The sequence below is a fragment of the Melozone crissalis genome, unplaced genomic scaffold (genome assembly GCF_028551555.1).
Source record: "Melozone crissalis strain CALT ecotype California unplaced genomic scaffold, PUWL_Pcris_2 ptg000107l_1, whole genome shotgun sequence".
Classification (NCBI taxonomy): Eukaryota; Metazoa; Chordata; class Aves; order Passeriformes; family Passerellidae; genus Melozone; species Melozone crissalis.
The window spans coordinates 4,424,621-4,444,775 of record NW_026535884.1 but is presented as its reverse complement, the minus strand read 5'-3'; the positions used below and the strand labels follow the sequence as shown (position 1 = coordinate 4,444,775).

The following is a 20,155-nucleotide window of genomic DNA, read 5'->3' as shown; positions in this document are numbered from 1 at the left end:
ACCTGGGGTTTGTTCCTCTAGAGGTGCTCCAAGTGTGGGGGAAACTGGAGTTTGTGCCTCTGGAGGTGCTCCATGTGTGGGGAGAACCTGGGGTTTGTTCCTCTGGTGCTTCTACACATGTTGGAGAACCTGGGGTTTGTTCCTCTGGTGCTTCTCTTCTTAGCACATGGGAGAACCTGGCGTTTGTTCTTCTGGTGCTTCTCCAAGCGTGTCCCCATGTCTGGGAGAACCTGGGGTTTGTTCCTCTGGTGCTTCTACACATGTTGGAGAACCTGGGGTTTGTTCCTCTGGTGCTTCTCCAAGTGTGGGAGAACCTGGGGTTTGTTCCTCTGGAGCTTCTCTTCTTAGCACATGGGAGAACCTGGCGTTTGTTCTTCTGGTGCTTCTCCAAGCGTGTCCCCATGTCTGGGAGAACCTGGGGTTTGTTCCTCTGGTGCTTCTACACATGTTGGAGAACCTGGGGTTTGTTTCTCTGAGGAATTTCAGCCTGGTGCTTCTCCAAGTGTGTCCCCATGTCTGGGAGAACCTGGGGTTTGTTCCTCTGGAGGTGCTCCAAGTGTGTCCCTGCACGTTGGAAAAGCTGGGGTTTGTTCCTCTGAGGAATTTCACTCCGGTGTTTCTCTAAGTGTGTTCCCACACATAGGAGAACCTGGGGTTTATTCTTCCAGGGAATTTCAGCCTGGTGCTTCTCCCACGTCGGGGAGAACTTGGGGTGTGGTCCTCTGGAGCTTCTCCACATGTGGGAGAACCTGGGGTTTGTTCTTCTGGTGCTGCTCTAGGTATGGGAGAACCTGGGGTTTGTTCCCTTGAGGAATTTCAGGCTGCTGCTTCTCCAAGTGTGTCCCCATGTGTGGGAGAACCTGGGGTTTGTTCCTCTGGAGGTGCTCCATGTGTGGGAGAGCCTGGGGTTTGTTCCTCTGATGCTTCTCCAGGTGTGTCCCCACATGTGGGAGAACCTGGGGTTTGTTCCTCTGCAGCTGCTCCACGTATGTCCCAGCACATGGGAGAACCTCAGGTTTGTTCCTCTGAGGAATTTCAGCCTGGTGCTTCTCCCACGTGTGGGAGAACCTGGCGTTTGTTCCTCTGGTGCTGCTCTACGTGTGGGAGAACTTGGGGTTTGTTGCCTTGAGGAATTTCAGCCTGGTGTTTCTCCAAGTGTGTCCCAGCATGTGGGAGAACCTGGGGTTTGTTCCTCTGATGATTCTCCAAGTGTGTCTCCATATATGGGAAAACCTGGGGTTTGTTCCTCTGATGATTCTCCAAGTGTGTCTCCATATATGGGAAAACCTGGGGTTTGTTCCTCCAGGGAATTTCAGCTTGGTGCTTCTCCACATGTGTCCCCACCTGTGGGAGACCCTGGGGTTTGTTCCTCTGAGGAATTCCAGTGTTGTGCGACCCCTCGATCTTGTCTCGCTACATTGTCACCTGAAATAGCAACCAGAGATATTCAGGGTGATACAATTTTTCTAACAAATTATTTCAGGCCTTTTCCTCTGGTCCTGGAGCTCAGTAGCCCTGAGAACCCCTCAGCTCTTTCAGTCCCCTCAGTTCTTTCAGAACATCCATCACAAAGCTGTCCTGCACTTTGGCTCCTCAGGGCTGGCTGTTTAGCTTTGGAATTGGTTCATTTTAGATCCTTTGAGATTTTGAACAAAAAAAGCTTTAAATACCTCCAGTCCAGCCCAAATAATGCATTAAAGTAAATTGATACCATCTTAGGGCCAGGTGCATTTCTGGACTTAATCCCAGCTCAGGTGTAGGCATCAGATGATTGTAAATATATTTTCAGATTATAAATGTATTTTCAGATGATTATAAATATATTTTCAGAAGAATATAAATATCAGATGATTATAAATATTACAAATATTTTCCCATGTTCACATTCCAGTTCTGAGGTGAGCCTTTAGCTTTGACTTGTTCCGAAGATGAACAACTTTAATACAATCTGAAATCCTGTTTTAAAATTTATTAATTCACTGAATTCCCTTTTTCTCCTGCTTGCCTTGCTGTCTGTTTGCCACAGGACAGCTGGGATGCTCTTTGGGGAAGGATTCCGTGCTTTTGTGACAGACTGGGACAAAGTCACAGCCACGGTAAGCTTGGCAAACCTGGCAGAAACTTCCAGAAAAGCCAGGTTGGAAATGTGTGTTAAACTCTGATTGTGTCACAGCTTTCAATCCAATTTTGATGTAGCCCAGAGAGCACTTGGAGAACTGCTATGTGTGCTGAATAAATTGATTAAAAGCCAGAGCAGCATCTTTTCACAGGACAAAAGAGCTTGGCAGTGGAATCTTGGGGACAGAAAGTTGTTCCTCAGTGTAAAACTTAAAACAACAGTGAAAATATATTTTTGGTAGCTGGTTAAAATAGAAATTCTGCTTTAAATCCGCCACCACCATCTGCTCCACCCTCTGATTTTTTAATACACACAAAAAGGCTGATACAAAACATCCTTTGCCTGAGAGCTGTGGGGAGAACAAGAGAAACTTTTAGTGGCTCCTTTTGTCATCTGCAGCATTCAGAGCCCTTTGTGGATCTGTGCTTGGTGCTTTGAGCTGTGCATTCACTTGACCCACATACAAATTGTCATTTTTGCTTCTGACATGTTCTTCCCTTGTGAATTTGGGACATTTAGCTTTAGAAAAAAGAAAATAAAAGAAAAAGGCAAGTGTATTTTTGGAAAGGAGATAACACAGCTGGAACTCATATTTTTTGTTGCTTTAAAAAGTTTGGAATTACTATAAGGTAAGAACCAGTTATTTTAAGGTTCTTGTAAATGAAACCTGAATTTTCAGCTTTAAGTGCTGCTTTTTCTCTACCTCTTCCCAGCCAAGCAGTAATTTCCATTCCCGTGGTGACAATTCCCATTCCCATGGTGGCCATTCCCATTCCCATGGTGACAGTTCTCATTCCCATGGTGACAATTCCCATGGTGACAGTTCTCATTCCCATGGTGACAATTCCCATTCCCATGGTGACAATTCCCATTCCCATGGTGGCCATTCCCATTCCCATGGTGACAATTCCCATGGTGACAATTCCCATTCCCATGGTGACAATTCCCATGGTGGCCATTCCCATTGCCATGGTGACAATTCCCATTCCCATGGTGACAATTCCCACGGTGGCCATTCCCATGGTGACAATTCCCATTCCCATGGTGACAATTCCCATGGTGGCCATTCCCATTGCCATGGTGACAATTCCCATTCCCATGGTGACAATTCCCATGGTGGCCATTCCCATGGTGACAATTCCCATTGCCATGGTGACAATTCCCATTCCCATGATGTTTTTGGTTTTGTGTCTCCTCTGGAGCCCCTCATTCCCTGTTCCCAAAGGTTCTACCTCAAGTTTTTTTGTTTCATTGTGGTTTTAGTGTAATTCACTTTTTTACTGGTCAGAAACCCATTCCTTTGATACTTTATGAGAAAAAGGTGGGTAAATGTCTCCATGCAAAACCATGACACCCTGTAATGAGAATTGATTTTTAGGGTGGGGTTTCATACAGAATTTTTAAAGCTCTGTTTCTCTGTTTCATCAAAAATCTGAGAAAATTACATCAGCTCCATCCAGGCACAGGAACTTTGTGCTGGATGGTCTGAGAGAGCATGAGATCATGGCTCTGTTTTTAGAGGGAGGCTGCTAAAAAGGTGAAATCTGTTCTGTGTTCTGCATCTGAGCATGGAGATCCCTCACTCTTTGCATCCTGGAACTCTCAGTTCTGATCCCTTGGTGTTCCCACCCGGAGCAGGGGTGATGTCACACATTCCAGCAGAGTGAGGGCCACCAGATGGTGCCTCATGGTTTATTGAGCAGTGCCACCATCCTTGCTGTCCTTGAGGCTTCTCACCCTGAGCTGTGCTTGCAGGAGAAGTCAGCTCATTTTAAAAGCAATTGCTGCAGTTTGCTCTTTTCTCTGATATGAATTATTGGCATCAGCTCTGAGCTGACTCCAGAGTCTGGAGTGTTTCTGCTTCACTGGCAGATCCATGGCAATGGCTCATTTTGGGGGGTTTCTGGAGGAACAGCCCAGTGAGTGATGGAATTCCCATTCTGTGATGGTAATTCCCATTCCATGGTGCTAATTCCCATTCCCATGGTGCTAATTCCCGTTCCATGGGGGTAATTCCCATTCCCATGGTGACAATTCCCATTCCCATGGTGACAATTCCCATTCCCATGGTGATAATTCCCATTCCATGGTGGTAATTCCTATTTCCATAGTGATAATTCCCATTCCATGGTGGTAATTCCCATTCCCATGGTGCTAATTCCCATTCTATGGGTGTAATTCCCATTCCCATGGTGGTAATTCCCATTCTGTGATGGTAATTCCCATTCCCATGGTGACAATTCCCATTCCCATGGTGCTAATTCCCATTCTATGGGTGTAATTCCCATTTCCATAGTGATAATTCCCATTCCCATGGTGGTAATTCCCATTCTGTGATGGTAATTCCCATTCCCATGGTGGTAATTCCCATTCTATTATGTTAATTCCCATTCCCACGGTGGAAATTCCAAAAAGTGTGGGGCTGAATTTTCAAGTAAATTGAAAATTGGGAATTCAATTCACTTGAAAATTCAGCCCCACACTTTTTGGCTGATGTGGTTTATTTTCATTACTTAATTTATTTGAAAATTCAGCTCCACACTTTTTGGTTTATCTTCATTATTCAATTTACTTGAAAATTCAGCCCCACACTTTTTGGCTGATGTGGTTTATCTTCATTATTCAATTTACTTGAAAATTCAGCCCCACACTTTTTGGCTGTTGTGGTTTATCTTCATTACTCAATTTACTTGAAAATCTGGACATCCCCACATTTTTTTGGCCAGGATGCACTTTTGGATTCAGGGCTAAATGCTTCACTTGTGCTTTTTTGCTGTGCAAGAGCAGTCAGTGAACAGGGAGTGTGAGACCTTGACTGTCTGTGCAGGGATAATAAAAAACACCTTACCAAAAATAAACCCCTCCTGCTCAGCATTTGTCCTGAATCTTAATTCCCCACCACAGCAGCACTGCCTTGCCAAGTGGTTTTTGCTCATTTTTCCCCATTTTTTTTGCAGGTGGCAGGCCTGACCCTGCTGGCAGTGGGGGTTTATTCTGCCAAAAATGCCACGGCTGTAGCAGGGCGTTACATCGAGGCCAGGCTGGGCAAACCCTCCCTGGTGAGGGAAACCTCCAGGATCACTGTGCTGGAGGCTCTGAAACATCCCATCAAGGTAAAATTCACCTTTGGTTCTGTGTTCCACTCAGCTGGGACTGTCAGTGAATAAATAAATAAAATATTGGAGGTGGGATGGATGGCTGGAGGCTCTGAAACTTCCCATCGAGGTAAAATTCACCTTTGGTTCTGTGTTCCACTCAGCTGGGACTGTCAGTGACTAAATAAATAAAATATTGGAGGTGGGATGGATGGGCTGAGCCCTCTGGTGTTCTGTTAAGGTGTTTTAGTCCAAGTGAGTTGTCAAAATGTGGTTTTATTCTGCCTGTGAGTAACTGAATTTGTCCTCCCAAGGTTGGTAAACGTCTCACCAGCAAGGCTCAGGATGCCCTTGAAGGAGTTGTTCTCAGTGTGAGTACTCTGTTCTCCTGCCTTGGGCTGTCAAGGATGACTTTGGATTCCAAATGAGAGCTGCTGGTGCCTCAAACTCCCTTCTAAAGCTGCAATTCCAGCAGTTTTAGAGTTTTTTTGTCCCTTGGGACAATACTGAGACCATAAATAAGCTCCTGTGTTCAGTGTGACATGCATTAAGCAGCTTGTTCACCTTTTTTCCCCTCTGTGAAAAGCAGTTGGAAATTTTAGTTCGGTCCTTGCTCTGCTGCAGTTTCTCTCTGTAGTCAGCATGTGAAGATTGAGAATTCCACTTGTGCCATCTGAAGTTAAGGATTACTGAACCCAAACCAGCTTTTAGGCCAAAAAAAAATCTAAATATCCTGTACATTTACCCACCCTGAGATTGGTTCTTAACTTGCTAATTAGTGCTACTTCTGTATATTTGCTTCTGAATTGAAATCCTGGTTATCTGGCAAATTTAAGACTTGCTTGAAGCTGCTGAGAGAAAATGCTCCTGCAGGAATATCTCTCTCCCAGTATCCCCAAATGCAGTAGGAATATAAATATAAATTTATAACTTGAGAAGGAATTAGCACTGCAAAGAGTTGCTGATGTTTTGACATATCCCTCCCAGGGCATCCAGTAGGAAGTGAATATTTAGGTGTTATCTGCTCCTAGAGTAGTCACTGCACTCCTTCCTGCACTGCTGCTTTTTCTTATGAAAGAATTGTAGCCAAGTGGACAGAAAATCCAGTAAATCCTCACATAGGACAGGAAATGACCTTGGTGTGGAGTCATGAGCAGCTGAAGTTAAGACTTAAAAGCTTGAGCCTGGAGTGCTGCCTCCTTCCTGCAGGTACTGATTTGGGAACCTGGTAGGTGCAGCTCTTTTTGGTACCTTCTGATCCTTAAATTGAATTTTTTTTTTCCCTGCAGCCCCAGCTGGAAGCACGTGTGAGAGACATTGCCATAGCAACGAGAAACACAAAAAGGAACAAAAGCCTCTACAGGAATATCCTGATGTACGGGCCCCCTGGCACTGGGAAAACTCTTTTTGCCAAGGTAAAAACCCTGCCAAGATTCTGCCAAAGTGTTCTGAAAATTCCAGGGCTGTGGAGCTTCCCTGGGCTGGGATCTCTGGCTGGAGTGTTGAACAAACATTTTGTTCTGTTGGGGAGGGAGGAGAGAGCAGCCTGATTCAGCTCTGAATCACTGCAGCCACTTGGGTCTGCATTTTCTATCTGGGAAAGGCCCTGGGGACTGGGATTTATTTGTGGGAATCCCTTGGGACTGGGATTTATTTGTGGGAATCCCTTGGAACTGGGATTTATTTGTGGGAATCCCTTGGAACTGGGATTTATTTGTGGGAATCCCTTGGAGCTGGGATTTATTTGTGGGAATCCCTTGGAGCTGGGATTTATTTGTGAGAATCCCTTGGGACTGGGATTTATTTGTGGGAATCACAGTAGCAGCCACTTGTCCATGAGACCTGAGGTTTCATCAACTTTTTAACCGTGGCAGATTTGCCAAAGTGATGCAAATTGAATTTTTTTTTCCTCTGTCAGTACATTAAACCCATACCCCAATAGCTTTGAGATTATGGCACCCACTGGATTTCTAAAGCCACCTAGTTTGGGTTTCTAAAGCCCAGAGAGTTGGATAGAAATAGAAAAATAAATAAAATCACAACAGCAGCCACTTCCTAACCATCTCTGTTGGATTTATATGGTTTATTTTTTGCCCTAAATAAAAAATTGCCATTAAGTGATAAAGAACATAAAGAAGCCAATACTTCCCTCTGCAAACCAGCACTGACAGGACTAAAATGCTTTAATTCTAAAGCCACCTAGTTTGGGTTTCTAAAGCCCATAGAGATGGACAGAAATTGAAAAAATAAACAAAATCCCAGCAGCAGCCCCTTCATATCCACCTCTGTTGGGTTTATATGGTTTATTTTTGCCCTAAATAAAAAAATTGCCATTAAGTGATAAAGAACATAAAGAAGCCAAAACTTCCCTCTGCAAACCAGCACTGACAGGACTAAACTGCTTTAATTCTTAACCCACATAGTTTGGGTTTCTAAAACCCATAGAGATGGACAGAAATGGAAAAATAAAATCACAGCAACAACCCCTTCATAGCCTCCTCTGTTGGGTTTATATGGGTTATTTTTGCCCTAAATAAAAAAATTGCCATAAAGAAGCCAATACCTCCCCTCTGCAAACCAGCACTGACAGGACTTAAATTACTTTAATTCCTCTTCCTCCTCCCTGGCCTTGCAGTGAAAATAAAGGTTGAATTGGGTGGTTTTTGTTTCCCTGCAGAAGTTGGCTGTGCACTCAGGCATGGACTATGCCATCATGACAGGAGGGGACGTGGCCCCCATGGGCAGGGAAGGGGTCACAGCCATGCACAAACTCTTTGACTGGGCCAACACCAGCAGGAGAGGGTAAGTTGGGCTTTTATTTAATGCTCAGTTTGGGTTTTTGTTCAAAAAACCCTCACTCACAACCACAACAGTGTAGTTCGGCCCTAATATTTTATATATATATATATATGTAAAATATTTGTATTATATTACATTACATGACATTATATTACATGACATTACATTATCTATAATATAATATATAATGCATCTATTATACATAATAAATATATATATAATATATATAATAAATATTTATTTATCTATTAAAATAAATAAATTTTACTTATTTTAAAATAAATAAATTGTTAGAAAGCAAGGTGTTGATCCTGCAAGAACCTTGCTTTTCCCTTTGAGGGGACAGCAAATCTCTTCTGAAATGATCCATGGAGTTGTTATACAAATTGCTCAGTATAATTATTTTTATTTCATTATATTTGCAAGAATAATCATAATAAATTAGTTGTTATTGAGTGAGTTAACACAGAATCTCCTGAAGATTTCAAGCACTGATGGTATTTAAATTCAGCTTCTGGTTTACTTTTGAGTCCTAAACAGGAAGAGTGAATAAAAGAAATAAAAGAGGATAAGGAGGACATAGATGCTAAAAGTATTGACATAAAAATCACAAACAGGTGTAAAATATCAGGTATAAAAATCACAAACACAAAAAAGAACTTTTGCTTTTTCAGTCACCTTTAAAATCAGATTTTTATCTGCAGAGACTCCTCAGGCTGAGGCTGAATTTGGCTCCCTGATTTTGTAGGAGTGTGTGGTTCATTTGCTCCTACCAATAGAAATGGATTTTTGATTTTTGCACTGCAGAGATTCTTGTCCAGCCAGGCTGGTGCAATTCAATATTGAACTTTCAGAGATGTCACTTTGGGTTTTGTGCTGCTTTGAGCTCAGATCTGTGAATGGAGCTGCCCAGTGATTTATGTGCTCTCTGATTGCTTCAGATGGACATTATCTTGTGGTGTCTCTTTTAATCCTTGCTTCATTCATCACCTGAATCTTTCTATTTCCCCTTACAAAGGAAAAAAAAAATCAGGGATTTAAAAGCAAGATTTAATTTTTTAAGCTTCTATCCTGAGGAGCTATAGAGGGAAGGTGTCAGAATTTAAGTGAGCTCAGAATTTAAGTGAGAACTTGGAAGAGATGTGAGGGTGCTCAGCTGGATGCTCCCATCAAGGAATTCTCTTCCAGCACTGCCTGGCTCTGAATTTCTCTGCCCTGATAAAAATTTTGTGCATTTCAGCTCCCTACACTGCCTGATCAAAGCTTACATGTGTCCATAAAATCAATATTCTCACCTCCAGCAGCACTGAAGTATTTAAGCATATTTAATTCTCAATATCCACCAGTGTGAGCTGCTTCCTATTTAGCTGAAATTGTGATAACACATTTTTGCAGAGAATATTTGGGCGAAGATGTTAACAGGCCTGAAATGCCCTGGAAAAAAGCTGGGTTTGAAGTTAGGCAGGGAGGGAATACAAGCTGTGACAGCTTTATGAGCAACCTGCTCCTGTTATTGATAAACATCTTTACAGGCTCAGTCCCGTGGGAAGAGCTCTGCCCTTGGGTTAGAAGTGAATTTATTTTGGTGAATAATTCATGGCCTTTATTAATTCACTTCTCCACAGGTAGTAAAGCCATTCCATTAGTGCTGCTGTGGTTTGGGAAAGAAAAACCTCACAAAACAACAAAGCAGGCTGAGGGCAGGACTGGTTTGAGCTTTTTGGAGGAGAAATGGCAGGGAGGTGTCACTGTCACCAAGATTTCTGTGTTGTGCCCTGCACACATCTCTGTAAAGAGGAGGGAATGCTAAAATAGCACTCAGACTTGAGCAGGTCTGAATTTCTGCATTTGAGGCTGAGGAGAAACTTCCAGAATGGAATGATGGAGCTGGGATTGTGGGTGTGGAGTTTGGATAGAAGTGGGAGGGAAACTCAGAGTTTGGGGTTTTAGAATATGGAAATATATGGGGCAGGGTGGAGGTTTTAGAACAGAGCCTGGTCCTTCTTCTCCTTCTTCTTCTCCTTCTTCTTCTCCTTCTTCTTCTCCTTCTTCTTCTCCTTCTTCTTCTCCTTCTTCTTCTCCTTCTTCTTCTCCTTCTTCTTCTCCTTCTTCTCCTTCTCCTTCTCCTTCTCCTTCTCCTTCTCCTTCTTCTTCTCCTTCTTCTTCTCCTTCTTCTTCTCCTTCTTCTTCTCCTTCTTCTCCTCCATGGCTTTGGGTGGTTTTGTGTAACTGGATAAAAACTCCCCATTGCAGGCTATGGGTGGTTGGTTTTTGGGTTAAAAGTAAAAATAATTTAGGTGTCATTTCTTAATTGGACACTTTATCCTTAAAAGGCCATGTAGAGACAGACAGGGCTCCATTTTTAGTTTGTTAAAGTGCTGCAGAACTCGGGGCTTGTGAGACTCTAACAGAGATAAGAACTAACAAACATCTGAGTCCAAACAAGAAATTCCATCTTGTCCATTTAATCCCAACCCTGGCAAACAGCAGAGGCTCCCCAGGCCTGCCTCAGCCTGTGCTCTCACTGTGCTGCTTCCCTTTGCAGCCTCCTGCTCTTCGTGGACGAGGCAGATGCATTCCTGAGGAAAAGGGCCACAGTAAGTGCTGGGTGTGTGTCTGCTCTGCTCCTGCTCCTCTTCTGCTCCTTCTCCTTTTCCTGCTCATTCTTCTGCTTTGCTCCTTCTCCTGTTCTGCTCCTGCTCTGCTCCTTCTGCTCCTTCTCCTGTTCTGCTCTTGCTCCTTCTCCTGCTCTGCTCCTTCTCCTGCTCCTGTTCTTCTCCTGCTCCTGTTCTTCTCCTTATGCTCCTCTGCTCCCTTCTTCTCCTGCTCCTTCTCCTGCTCTGGTTCTGCTCCTTCTCCCGCTCTGCTCCTTCCTTCTCCTTCTGTCCTTCTCCTTCCCCTTCCCCTCTTCCTTCTTCCTTCTTCCTTCTCCTCCTTCTTCTCCTTCTCCTCCTTCTCCTTCCTTCTCCTGCTCCTTCTCCTCCTTAAATAAAGGAATACAAATAAACAAATAGCCAAATAACAGAATCCCCTTTCTCCTTAATGCTGATTAAAGCTCTGACCTGCCTGCAGTCCCCAGCAGCTGATGCTCCTTTGGCTTTCACCTTTGCAGGAGAAAATCAGTGAAGATCTCAGAGCAACTCTAAATGCATTTCTGCACAGAACAGGGCAGCACAGCAACAAGTGAGTATCCACTTCAGCAGCTGATATTTGTCTGGGTTGAGAAAAGTCTTTAAAGGATCTCTGGAGGTTGGAAATGATCTGTGCTGCTGGGGAATTGAACAAAATCTGCAGAGAATTTCCCCCTCTCTTATGTGCTTCATGTAGCTTGTTCGTCCTTCAACTTTTCCTGGCACTTGGAAATCAGAACAGAAGGAAAACTTTTCCCTCAAACTTTGGTGATATTTGGACATCTTGAGTATCTTGATGTTTATATTGTGTTTCTTGGCCAGTTCCTGTTTATACAAGAGCCCAGGAAAATCACTCCCACAAAAATTCAGAGTTCTCCTGGCTGGGTGCTTCAAGTTCCCTGGAAAAACACTTGGGTGGTGTTTGCTCCACTGCAGTGACCTCTTGTGTGAGGCAGCTGAGTTTCCATTGCTTCCCCTGTGTTTAAAATCCCTGTGGGGATTTAAAATTGCCTTAGAGGAGCTCTGGGAGTTTTTTGGGGTGCTGGGGATGTTTCATTCTTTCCCCGATATTAAATTACCTCAGAAGAGCTCTGGGGATGTTTTCTGGGTGCTGGTGATTTTAAATTGCCTTGGAAGAGCTCTGGGAGTGCTTTTTGGGTGCTGGGGATGGTTTTTTCTTTCCCCTGATGTTAAATTGGGGAATGTTTTTGGTGCTGGGAGCTCTGGAGGTGTTTTTTGGGGTGCTGGAGATGCCCAGAACAGCTGAGCTCTCATTTACAATGAGCTCTGCCATTAAATTCAGCCCTGATTTCACCCGTGAGCCATCTGAGGACACTGAACATGCCCTGGTGATTCATGCTCTGCTTTTTACTTCTGAGCAGCCTCATTGCTGCTCTGGGCAAGGAGCAGCCCTGCATGCATCAGAGGGAGCTCACTGGGGTGAAATGGATGAAATGGGGTGTGTAAATGGGGTGCTTTGGTGACACCCTGAGGAAAACTCTTCCTTCAGCAGGGAATTGGCACCAGGGCTGGGAATTGCTGCTTTTCAACTTCCCAAAATCATCCTGTGGGATAGCAAACTGCCTGAATATCAGGCTGCATGGCAATCCTGGCTTAATCCTTAATCCAGGCTCGTGTTTTTGCAAGTTTTGATGGTAAAAAAGCCACAGTTTTGGCTTGGCCAAGTTATCTCCAGAAATGACAGCAGAGAACACGGCCCCTTGTAGGCAATGATTCAGCCAGACAGCAAGAACATCAATATTCCAATAGCTGTGCTTAAAAGCCCATTTCAAATTATTAGGCACTGTTTAACTGGTGACATCAATTAAAGCATTAAAGTATTGGCACAGGGAGGAAGCATCATTACAAAGCAATAAAACAAAAAAGAATTTCCAGCTCCAAAATGCAGCAGGACCTGGAGCAGCACATGGAGCAGAGCTGGGTCTTCACACTTCAAACAACCCCAAACACATTTTAGTGTGCTGCTTGAGGTTATTTCTAAGGTTTTAAAGGTATTTCTAAGGAATCCAGGGGTTTTTTTCCATGTGATGAAACATCTTTGATCCCAACCACGGCAGCTCCCGACCTTCAAACTCAGCTCATCAATTTTGATTTTTATGCCTTTGTCAGTCAATCTTTATTTCTTTTTTCCCCCTAATTCCAGGTTTATGCTTGTTTTAGCAAGCAACCAGCCAGAGCAGTTTGACTGGGCCATCAATGACAGGATAGATGAGATGGTGAACTTTGAGCTGCCCCAGCTGGAGGAGCGCGAGCGCCTCGTCAGGATGTATTTCGACCAGCACGTCCTGAAGCCAGCCACAGAGGGCAAGCAGTGAGTGCCCCTCACAACTCTCCCTCTTTAGAGAATTCCCTGTCTTTATTTGTTTTTCCTCATCCCCTTTCTTGTGTATTTTGTCTATAAATCCTCTTTCAACAAGCAAAAGACTTGGGAAGTGCCTCTCACTGTGACACCGTCCCAGATTTTTGTTGTGCCCTGTGTTGGTGTTCACAGGGTCCCAGGATGAGGAAGAGATGAGAATCTTGACTCCATGTTTCAGAAGGCTGATTTATTATTTTATTATATATATATTATGTTAAAATGATCTATTAAAACTATACTAAAAGAATAAAAGAAAAGATTTCATCAGAAGGCTTGAAAGGAATAGAAAGGAAAGATAATAAAATCTTGTGACTGACCAGAGAGTCCAAGACAGCTGGACTGTGTTGGCCATTAATTAAAAACAACCACATGAGACCAATCACAGATTCACCTGTTGCATTCCACAGCAGCAGATAATTATTGTTTACATTTTGTTTCTGAGGCCTCTCAGCTTCTCAGGAGAAAAGATCCTAAGGAAATGATTTTTTATAAAATATGTCTGTGACAGAGGCATCCTTGGACTTAGAAGAGGGTTTTGGCTCTTCAAAGAGACAGGAGTTGGTGGTTGTAAAGGATTTTTCATAAAATATCATGGCTACAGTGCCCTTACAATTCAGGAGGCAGAGATGCAAGCAGGAACCTGTAGGAACTGCTGTGGTGTGGAGCTGACCAAGGGTGGTTGTGCCTTTCAGGAGGTTGAAGCTGGCCCAGTTTGATTATGGCAAGAAGTGCTCAGAGATTGCCAGGCTGACCGAGGGCATGTCCGGCCGGGAGATCTCCCAGCTTGCTGTGGCATGGCAGGTGAGAGGGGCTTTTCTGCTTCCCTTTTCCTTTTCCCTTCCCTTTTCCCTTCTTTTTCCTTCTCTTTCCTTCCCTCTCCTTCCTTTCCCTTTTCCTTCCCTTTCCCTTTCTCTTCCCTTTCTCTTCCCTTTCCTTTTCCTTTCCCCTTTCCCTTTTCCCTTTCCCTTTCCCCTTTCCCTTTCCCCTTTCCCTTTCCCCTTTCCCTTTCCCCTTTCCCCTTTCACTTTTCCCTTTCCCTTTCCTTCCCCCTTTTCCTTCCCCCTTTTCCTTCCCCCTTTTCCTTCCCCCTTTTCCTTCCCCCTTTTCCTTTTCTTTTCCTTTTCCCTCCATTTTCTTTCCTTTTTCTTTCCCCTTTTCCTTCTCTTTTTCTTCCCCATTTCCTTCCCCTCTCTTTCCCCTTTTCCTTCCCCTTCCCCTTTTCCTTCCTCTTTCCTTCCCTTTTTCCCCTCCCTTTTTCCCTCCCTTTCCCTCCTGGGATGTTCCAGGCTCTGACTCTGGACTCTCAGCTCCTCTCTCCCTGTGAAGGTTTCCCAAACTTGGGATAAATTCCTTCATTCATTGTCCATGGGGTGTCCCCAGGTCCCTGCTCCTCTGGGGTGGGTGTTGCAATATCCCCTCAATTCCTCACCCCATAAACAGGAGCAGTTTTGATAATCCCTAGTGGGAAATCCCTTATGGAATTTAGGCCAAGCAGGTGAGTTTGGGCTCAGTTTGGGGTGGCCACACTCCTGCTCCAGCTCAGGAAGCTCAGCAGAGCACAAACCTCATTTTGGTGCCCTCATTAATGCCCTGAACCATCCTCCTCCTCTCCTTTGTTCCAAACCCTCTCAGGGCAGTTTGAGCTATTAAAGAAACAAAACTGGGATTTGAGCTGAAAAAAATAGATATTTGTACATTTTATTTATACATAAATTTTGTACATTTTATGTATACATTATTTTTATTTATACATTCATTTTATATATTTATTTATAAAAATAAGAAATGCAGTCACTTCTAGTACAATTATTCACATGCTCAGCAAGCTTTAGTGTTGCTTTTTTATTTAAATCAGGTTTTCACCTTGTTTTGTCACAGCTGCCAGTTTCTGACTGGATTGGGGGTTTTCATGCACTAACCCAGAAATATCAGCTGCAGGGATGTGCTCCAGTTTGTGTCTCATGTAACCTACTCATGTCAGCTTCCTTGCAGGGCTTGTAAAACAAAGTGGCTTTTTGTTTAGCTCTTAAATTTTTAATTTAGTTTAGCATCTGAAGAACTTTGTGCATTTCATTCCTTCTACTAGTGATTTCCACCTTTTAAGGAACATAAATATTTATCTTTTCTGGTATAAATTAATTTTAATTGCAGCACTCATGAGCTGAGGTCCAATTTGAGTGCTGTTAATTCTTTATTTTATTCTTTGCTAGCACACAGCTGGTTAATTTTCCTGGATAATTTTTATGATATTGAATCATATTTCAAAATGTGTGCTGTCATCTATGAAAGGCTCTGCTGCCAACTATTTCCTGTAATAAGAAGTTGTGATAAATGATGCTTTGCTTTTTATCACCCCCTTATCAGCAAATTTGTCATTTCTCCCCAGGAATGACCTCAGCTTTTATCATTTATCCTTTAAGTGCTGCTGAAGGAAGGAAAAAGGTGGGGGAGAATAATTTCATTTTCCCTGACAGCTTTTAAAAATGCACCTGGTGCTGCCAGCACTGTTCCCAGGGTTTGGTGTAAAATTGCAGCAGGAAGTTGTTGTGCTGCTCTCTGCTCTCATGGAGCACTCAAAGGGCTTGGAAAAAATATATTTAGGAGAGGGGAGTGAGGAGAAATGTTTGAGGTGGTTGGATGGGGCAAGAAACTTCATTTGTGAGGAAATCAGGGTGGAAATGAGAGTGAAAATTAAGGTGAAAATCAGAATGTCAAGATGAAAATCACAGTGGAAATTAGAGTGAAAATTAAGGTGAGAATTAGAGTGAAAATCAAGGTGAAAATCAATGTTAAAATCAGAGTGAAAATCAAATCAAGGTTAAAATCAAAGGGACCTCATTAAAGTGAAACAAAAATGAGTTTGGGGGGAGCAAGCTTGGAATAAATTCCTTCATTACCTGAAGCTGTAATTGAGAGATTAAACCCCAATATGCAAATGGCCCAAACTTATAAAAATTTCATAAAAATATGAAAACCTGTGACTTGTTGTCCATTTTTTGAACAAGGAATTTGGAGTTTGGAGCTGCTCTTCCTGCCCCAAAAAAGTTAAACAAAAATGAGTTTGGAGCCAGCAAACTTGGAATAAATTCCTTCATTACCTCAAGCTGTAATTGGGAGATTAAACCCCAATATGCAAATGGCCCAAACTTATAAAAATTTTATAAAAATATGAAAACCTATGATTTGTGATCCATTTTTTGGGTTAATTTGGAGCTGGGACCAACTGGAGCTGCTGTTCCTGCCCCAAAAAAGATAAACAAAATTGAGCTGGGGGCAGCAAACTTGGAATAAATTCCTTCATGACCTCAAGCTGTAATTGAGAGATTAAACCCCAATGTGCAAATGGACCAAACTTATAAAAATATGAAAACCTGTGATTTGTGATCCATTTTTTGGATTAATTTGGAGCTGGGACCAACTGGAGCTGCTGTTCCTGCCCCCAAAAAAGTGAGACAAAAATGAGTTTGGAGGCAGCAAACTTGGAATAAATTCCTTCATTACCTCAAGCTGTAATTGGGAGATTAAACCCCAATATGCAAATGGATCAAACTTATAAAAATATTAAAATCTGTGACTTGTTGTCCATTTTTTGGACAAGGAATTTAGAGTTTGGAGCTGCTATTTCTGCCAGGAGCCCTTTGGGTTTTTCTGTGTGAACCCCTCAGCACCTTTGAGGAGAATCCCCTCTCCATGCAGGTGAATTCCCTCACCCCTGCTGCTCTCCTGGGTTCTGATTTTATTTTATTTTATTTTATTTTATTTTATTTTATTTTATTTTATATTTTATTTTATTCCCTGTTTTAGCCCTGGTGACTCTTTGTAGGAGCAGGGAAGGTTCCAAGCTGCATTTTCCAGCCTTTGTGGCAGTGTTTTCCTGCCTGCCCACCCCCTTGCCGTGGTGCTGCTGCACCCCTGTGGATGGCTGTGCTCTGAACTGGGTCAGGCAGCTGAGCACAGCCAAAAATAACCCTGCAGGATGAGTTAACTGCATAGCTCCAGTGCTCAGGGAGGAATTCACTCCAGGATTCCTCCAGGAACCAGAAATTACTGCAAAAAATCCTCACCAGGCTGGATGCAGCAGCTGCAGGGAGCTCGTGTACCACACACACTCTGTAATATATCACTGTCTCATTTTTGGGCTTTTAATTGCCTTTTAATTCAAGGTGCTGCCTCAAAAAGGTGGGAAATAATCTGATGACAAAATAATCAGATTATTTCTTATATTTCGTCTCTGTATTTCTTATATTTCATCTCAATATCACATTTTTGGGCTTTTAATTCCCTATTAATTCAAGGGTCTGACTGCCAAAGGTGGGAAATAATCTGCTATATCAATATCTCATTTTTGGGCTTTTAATTGCCTTTTAATTCAAGGTGCTGCCTGAAAAAGGTGGGAAATAATCTGATATATCAATATCTCATTTTTGGGCTTTTAATTCCCTTTTAACTCAAGGTGCTGCCTGAAAAAGTTAAAATCAAGGTTAAATATTATTTATTTAAATCAAGGTTAAATATTATTTTAAGGGAAATAATCTGATGACAAAATAATCAGATTATTTCTTATATTTCATCTCTGTATTTCTTATATTTCATCTCAATATCTCATTTTTGATCTTTTAATTCCTTTTTAATTCAAGATGCTGCCTGAAAAAGGTGGGAAATAATCTGATTATTCTGTGTTTCTTATATCTCATATCAATATCTCAGTTTTGGTCTTTTAATTCCCTATTAATTCAAGGGTCTGACTGCCAAAGGTGGGAAATAATCTGATACATCAATATCTCATTTTTGGGCTTTTAATTCCCTTTTAATTCAAGGTGCTGAATGCCAAAGGTGGGAAATAATCTGATATATCAATATCTCATTTTTGGTATTGTAATTCCCTATTAATTCAAGGTGCAGCCTGAAAAAGGTGGGAAATAATCTGATTACAGAATAATCCAATTACTCTGTATTTCTTATATTTCATCTCAATATCTCATTTTTGGTATTTTAATTCAAGGTGCTGAGTACCAAAGGTGGGAATAATCTGATTACAGAATAATCTGATTACTCTGTATTTCTTATATTTCATATCAATATCTCATTTTTGGTATTTCAATTCAAGGTGCTGAGTACCAAAGGTGGGAATAATCTGATTACAGAATAATCTGAGTACTCTGTATTTCTTATATTTCATCTCAATATATCATTTTTGGTCTTTTAATTCAAGGTGCTGAGTGTCAAAGGTGGGAAATAATCTGATATCTCATATCAATATCTCATTTTTGGTATTTTAATTCCCTTTTAATTCAAGGTGCTGAGTACCAAAAGTGGGAAATAATCTGATATCTCATATCAATATCTCATTTTTGGTATTTTAATTCCCTTTTAATTCAAGGTGTTTTCTGAAAAAGGTGGGAAATAATCTGATATCAGAATATCCTGATCTGGGAAAAGGAAAGGGAAAAGGAAAAGGAAAAATAGTAAAATCTTGTGACTGACCAGAGAGTCTGAGCCAGCTGACTGTGATTGGCCATTAATTAAAAACAACCCCGTGAGACCAATCACAGATTCACCTGTTGCAGATAATCATTGTTTACATTTCGTTTCTGAGGCCTCTCAGCTTCTCAGGAAAAAAGATCCTACCAAAAGAAAAATTCTCTGTTTCCATATTTTTCATACAATTTGTCCATGACAAAACCACCTCAGTCAAACCGGGCAGGAGGAGCTGCAGCTCTCAGAGCCTTTAACTCCCCCTGGAGATGGATTTGCTGTCACTCACATGAAGTTTTACCCCACTGCTTATTTTTCATACCCCCACTTATTTTTCATATCAATATCTCATTTTAACATATTATTTTTATTATTAGTATTTTAATTCCCTATTAATTCAAGGTGCTGAGTGCCTAAGGTGGGAAATAATCTGATATATCAATATCTCATTTTTGGTCTTTTAATTCCCTTTTAATTCAAGGTGTGTCTCAGTCTGCCTCTGGCCTGAGTTTACCAACAGAATTCAAAACCAAGAAGCAGAAAAGCCAAGAGTGTAACCTCCAGCACTGGGAGAAAATATTGCTGTCTGGCACAGGAGGAGTGTGCGTGCTGAAAATCCATTTTAATCTCTCCTGCAGGAGTCTGAGCATTCCCTTTTGTCCTTGTGCTTTTCCATTGTCCTTTGTGGCTCCAGCATGGACTCAGTGCATTTTCACCTTAAAAATTCCCCTCAGGAAAAATGGAAAAATTCTCTTCCCAGCCCTGCACTCAGAGCTGCTGATGTGCTTTAGATAAAATGTCAAAACCTAAAAGCAAAAAAGCAACCTTTCGCTATTCCAAGCTGTAATCTTGGAAAATTGTTTTGGCAGCACTTCAGGAGAATTCCCAGGAGTTTTATGTCCCAGTGGGAGCTTCCTGTCATTTCCTTGCCTTTTATGCCACTGACATAAATGCCTTTTTTTTTTTTTACTCCCTTGTTTATATTTTAAAAATAGCTGTTGTATTTTTGTGTGGGATGATTTTTTTTATTTCATCAGGCTATTTTCATTATAAATGGGATTTAAATGATCCAGATGAGTCTGGCCAGGTTCAAATCAACCACAAATCTTGGCTGGAATGAAACATGAGGTCATTCAGGCTGGACTTGTCATCTCTTCCATCCTCAGCAAACACAATTATTTCCTAATTGGCTTGGAGGGATAAAACAGGAATTGCTGCACTGCAGAAAATGGGTTAAAATTTGCCCAGGCAGGAGGCAGAGGTATGAATATAAATGAAGCTTGGTACCATTTTTGTGTGTGTGCAAGCTACTCCCAGAAGGGGCAGCTGCTTCTCCCATTTGCTTTCTTGACAGTGAGGGCCTGAGGCTTTCTAAAAATAGAAAGTCATTGAGAAAATCAGCAGAGCATGAACTGCACAGCTTTGCAGGAGGTTCCACTCTGGCAGCACAAAAATCCATCCCAAAAAAGCTCTTTTTCCATTTTCAAACACCCCACCAGGGCTGCATTGAGAGCCTTGTTTTTATTTTTATTTTACAAATAAATTTTTATAAAGAATTATTATTTTACAAAAAATAAAACTGTCAAGGGGGGTGAGGGAGGTCTGAACAAAACCTTTGCAGTGGTTTCAGGGCTGCACTGAGAGCCCCTTTTTTTAT

The 20,155-nt window shown here is 42.0% G+C and overlaps 1 protein-coding gene across 1 annotated transcript in view; it reads left to right on the top strand.

Moving 5' to 3' along the window:
- ATAD3A (ATPase family AAA domain containing 3A) overlaps positions 1 to 20,155 on the top strand; it is a 32,348-nt gene that overhangs the window by 7,141 nt on the left and 5,052 nt on the right. Inside the window, exons 7-15 of the mRNA XM_054291909.1 lie at positions 2,027 to 2,096; positions 5,077 to 5,232; positions 5,529 to 5,585; positions 6,504 to 6,629; positions 7,892 to 8,016; positions 10,559 to 10,610; positions 11,126 to 11,196; positions 12,808 to 12,975; positions 13,716 to 13,824. Coding sequence (XP_054147884.1) covers positions 2,027 to 2,096; positions 5,077 to 5,232; positions 5,529 to 5,585; positions 6,504 to 6,629; positions 7,892 to 8,016; positions 10,559 to 10,610; positions 11,126 to 11,196; positions 12,808 to 12,975; positions 13,716 to 13,824 — 934 coding nt within the window. The remainder of the gene's footprint in view (positions 1 to 2,026; positions 2,097 to 5,076; positions 5,233 to 5,528; positions 5,586 to 6,503; positions 6,630 to 7,891; positions 8,017 to 10,558; positions 10,611 to 11,125; positions 11,197 to 12,807; positions 12,976 to 13,715; positions 13,825 to 20,155) is intronic.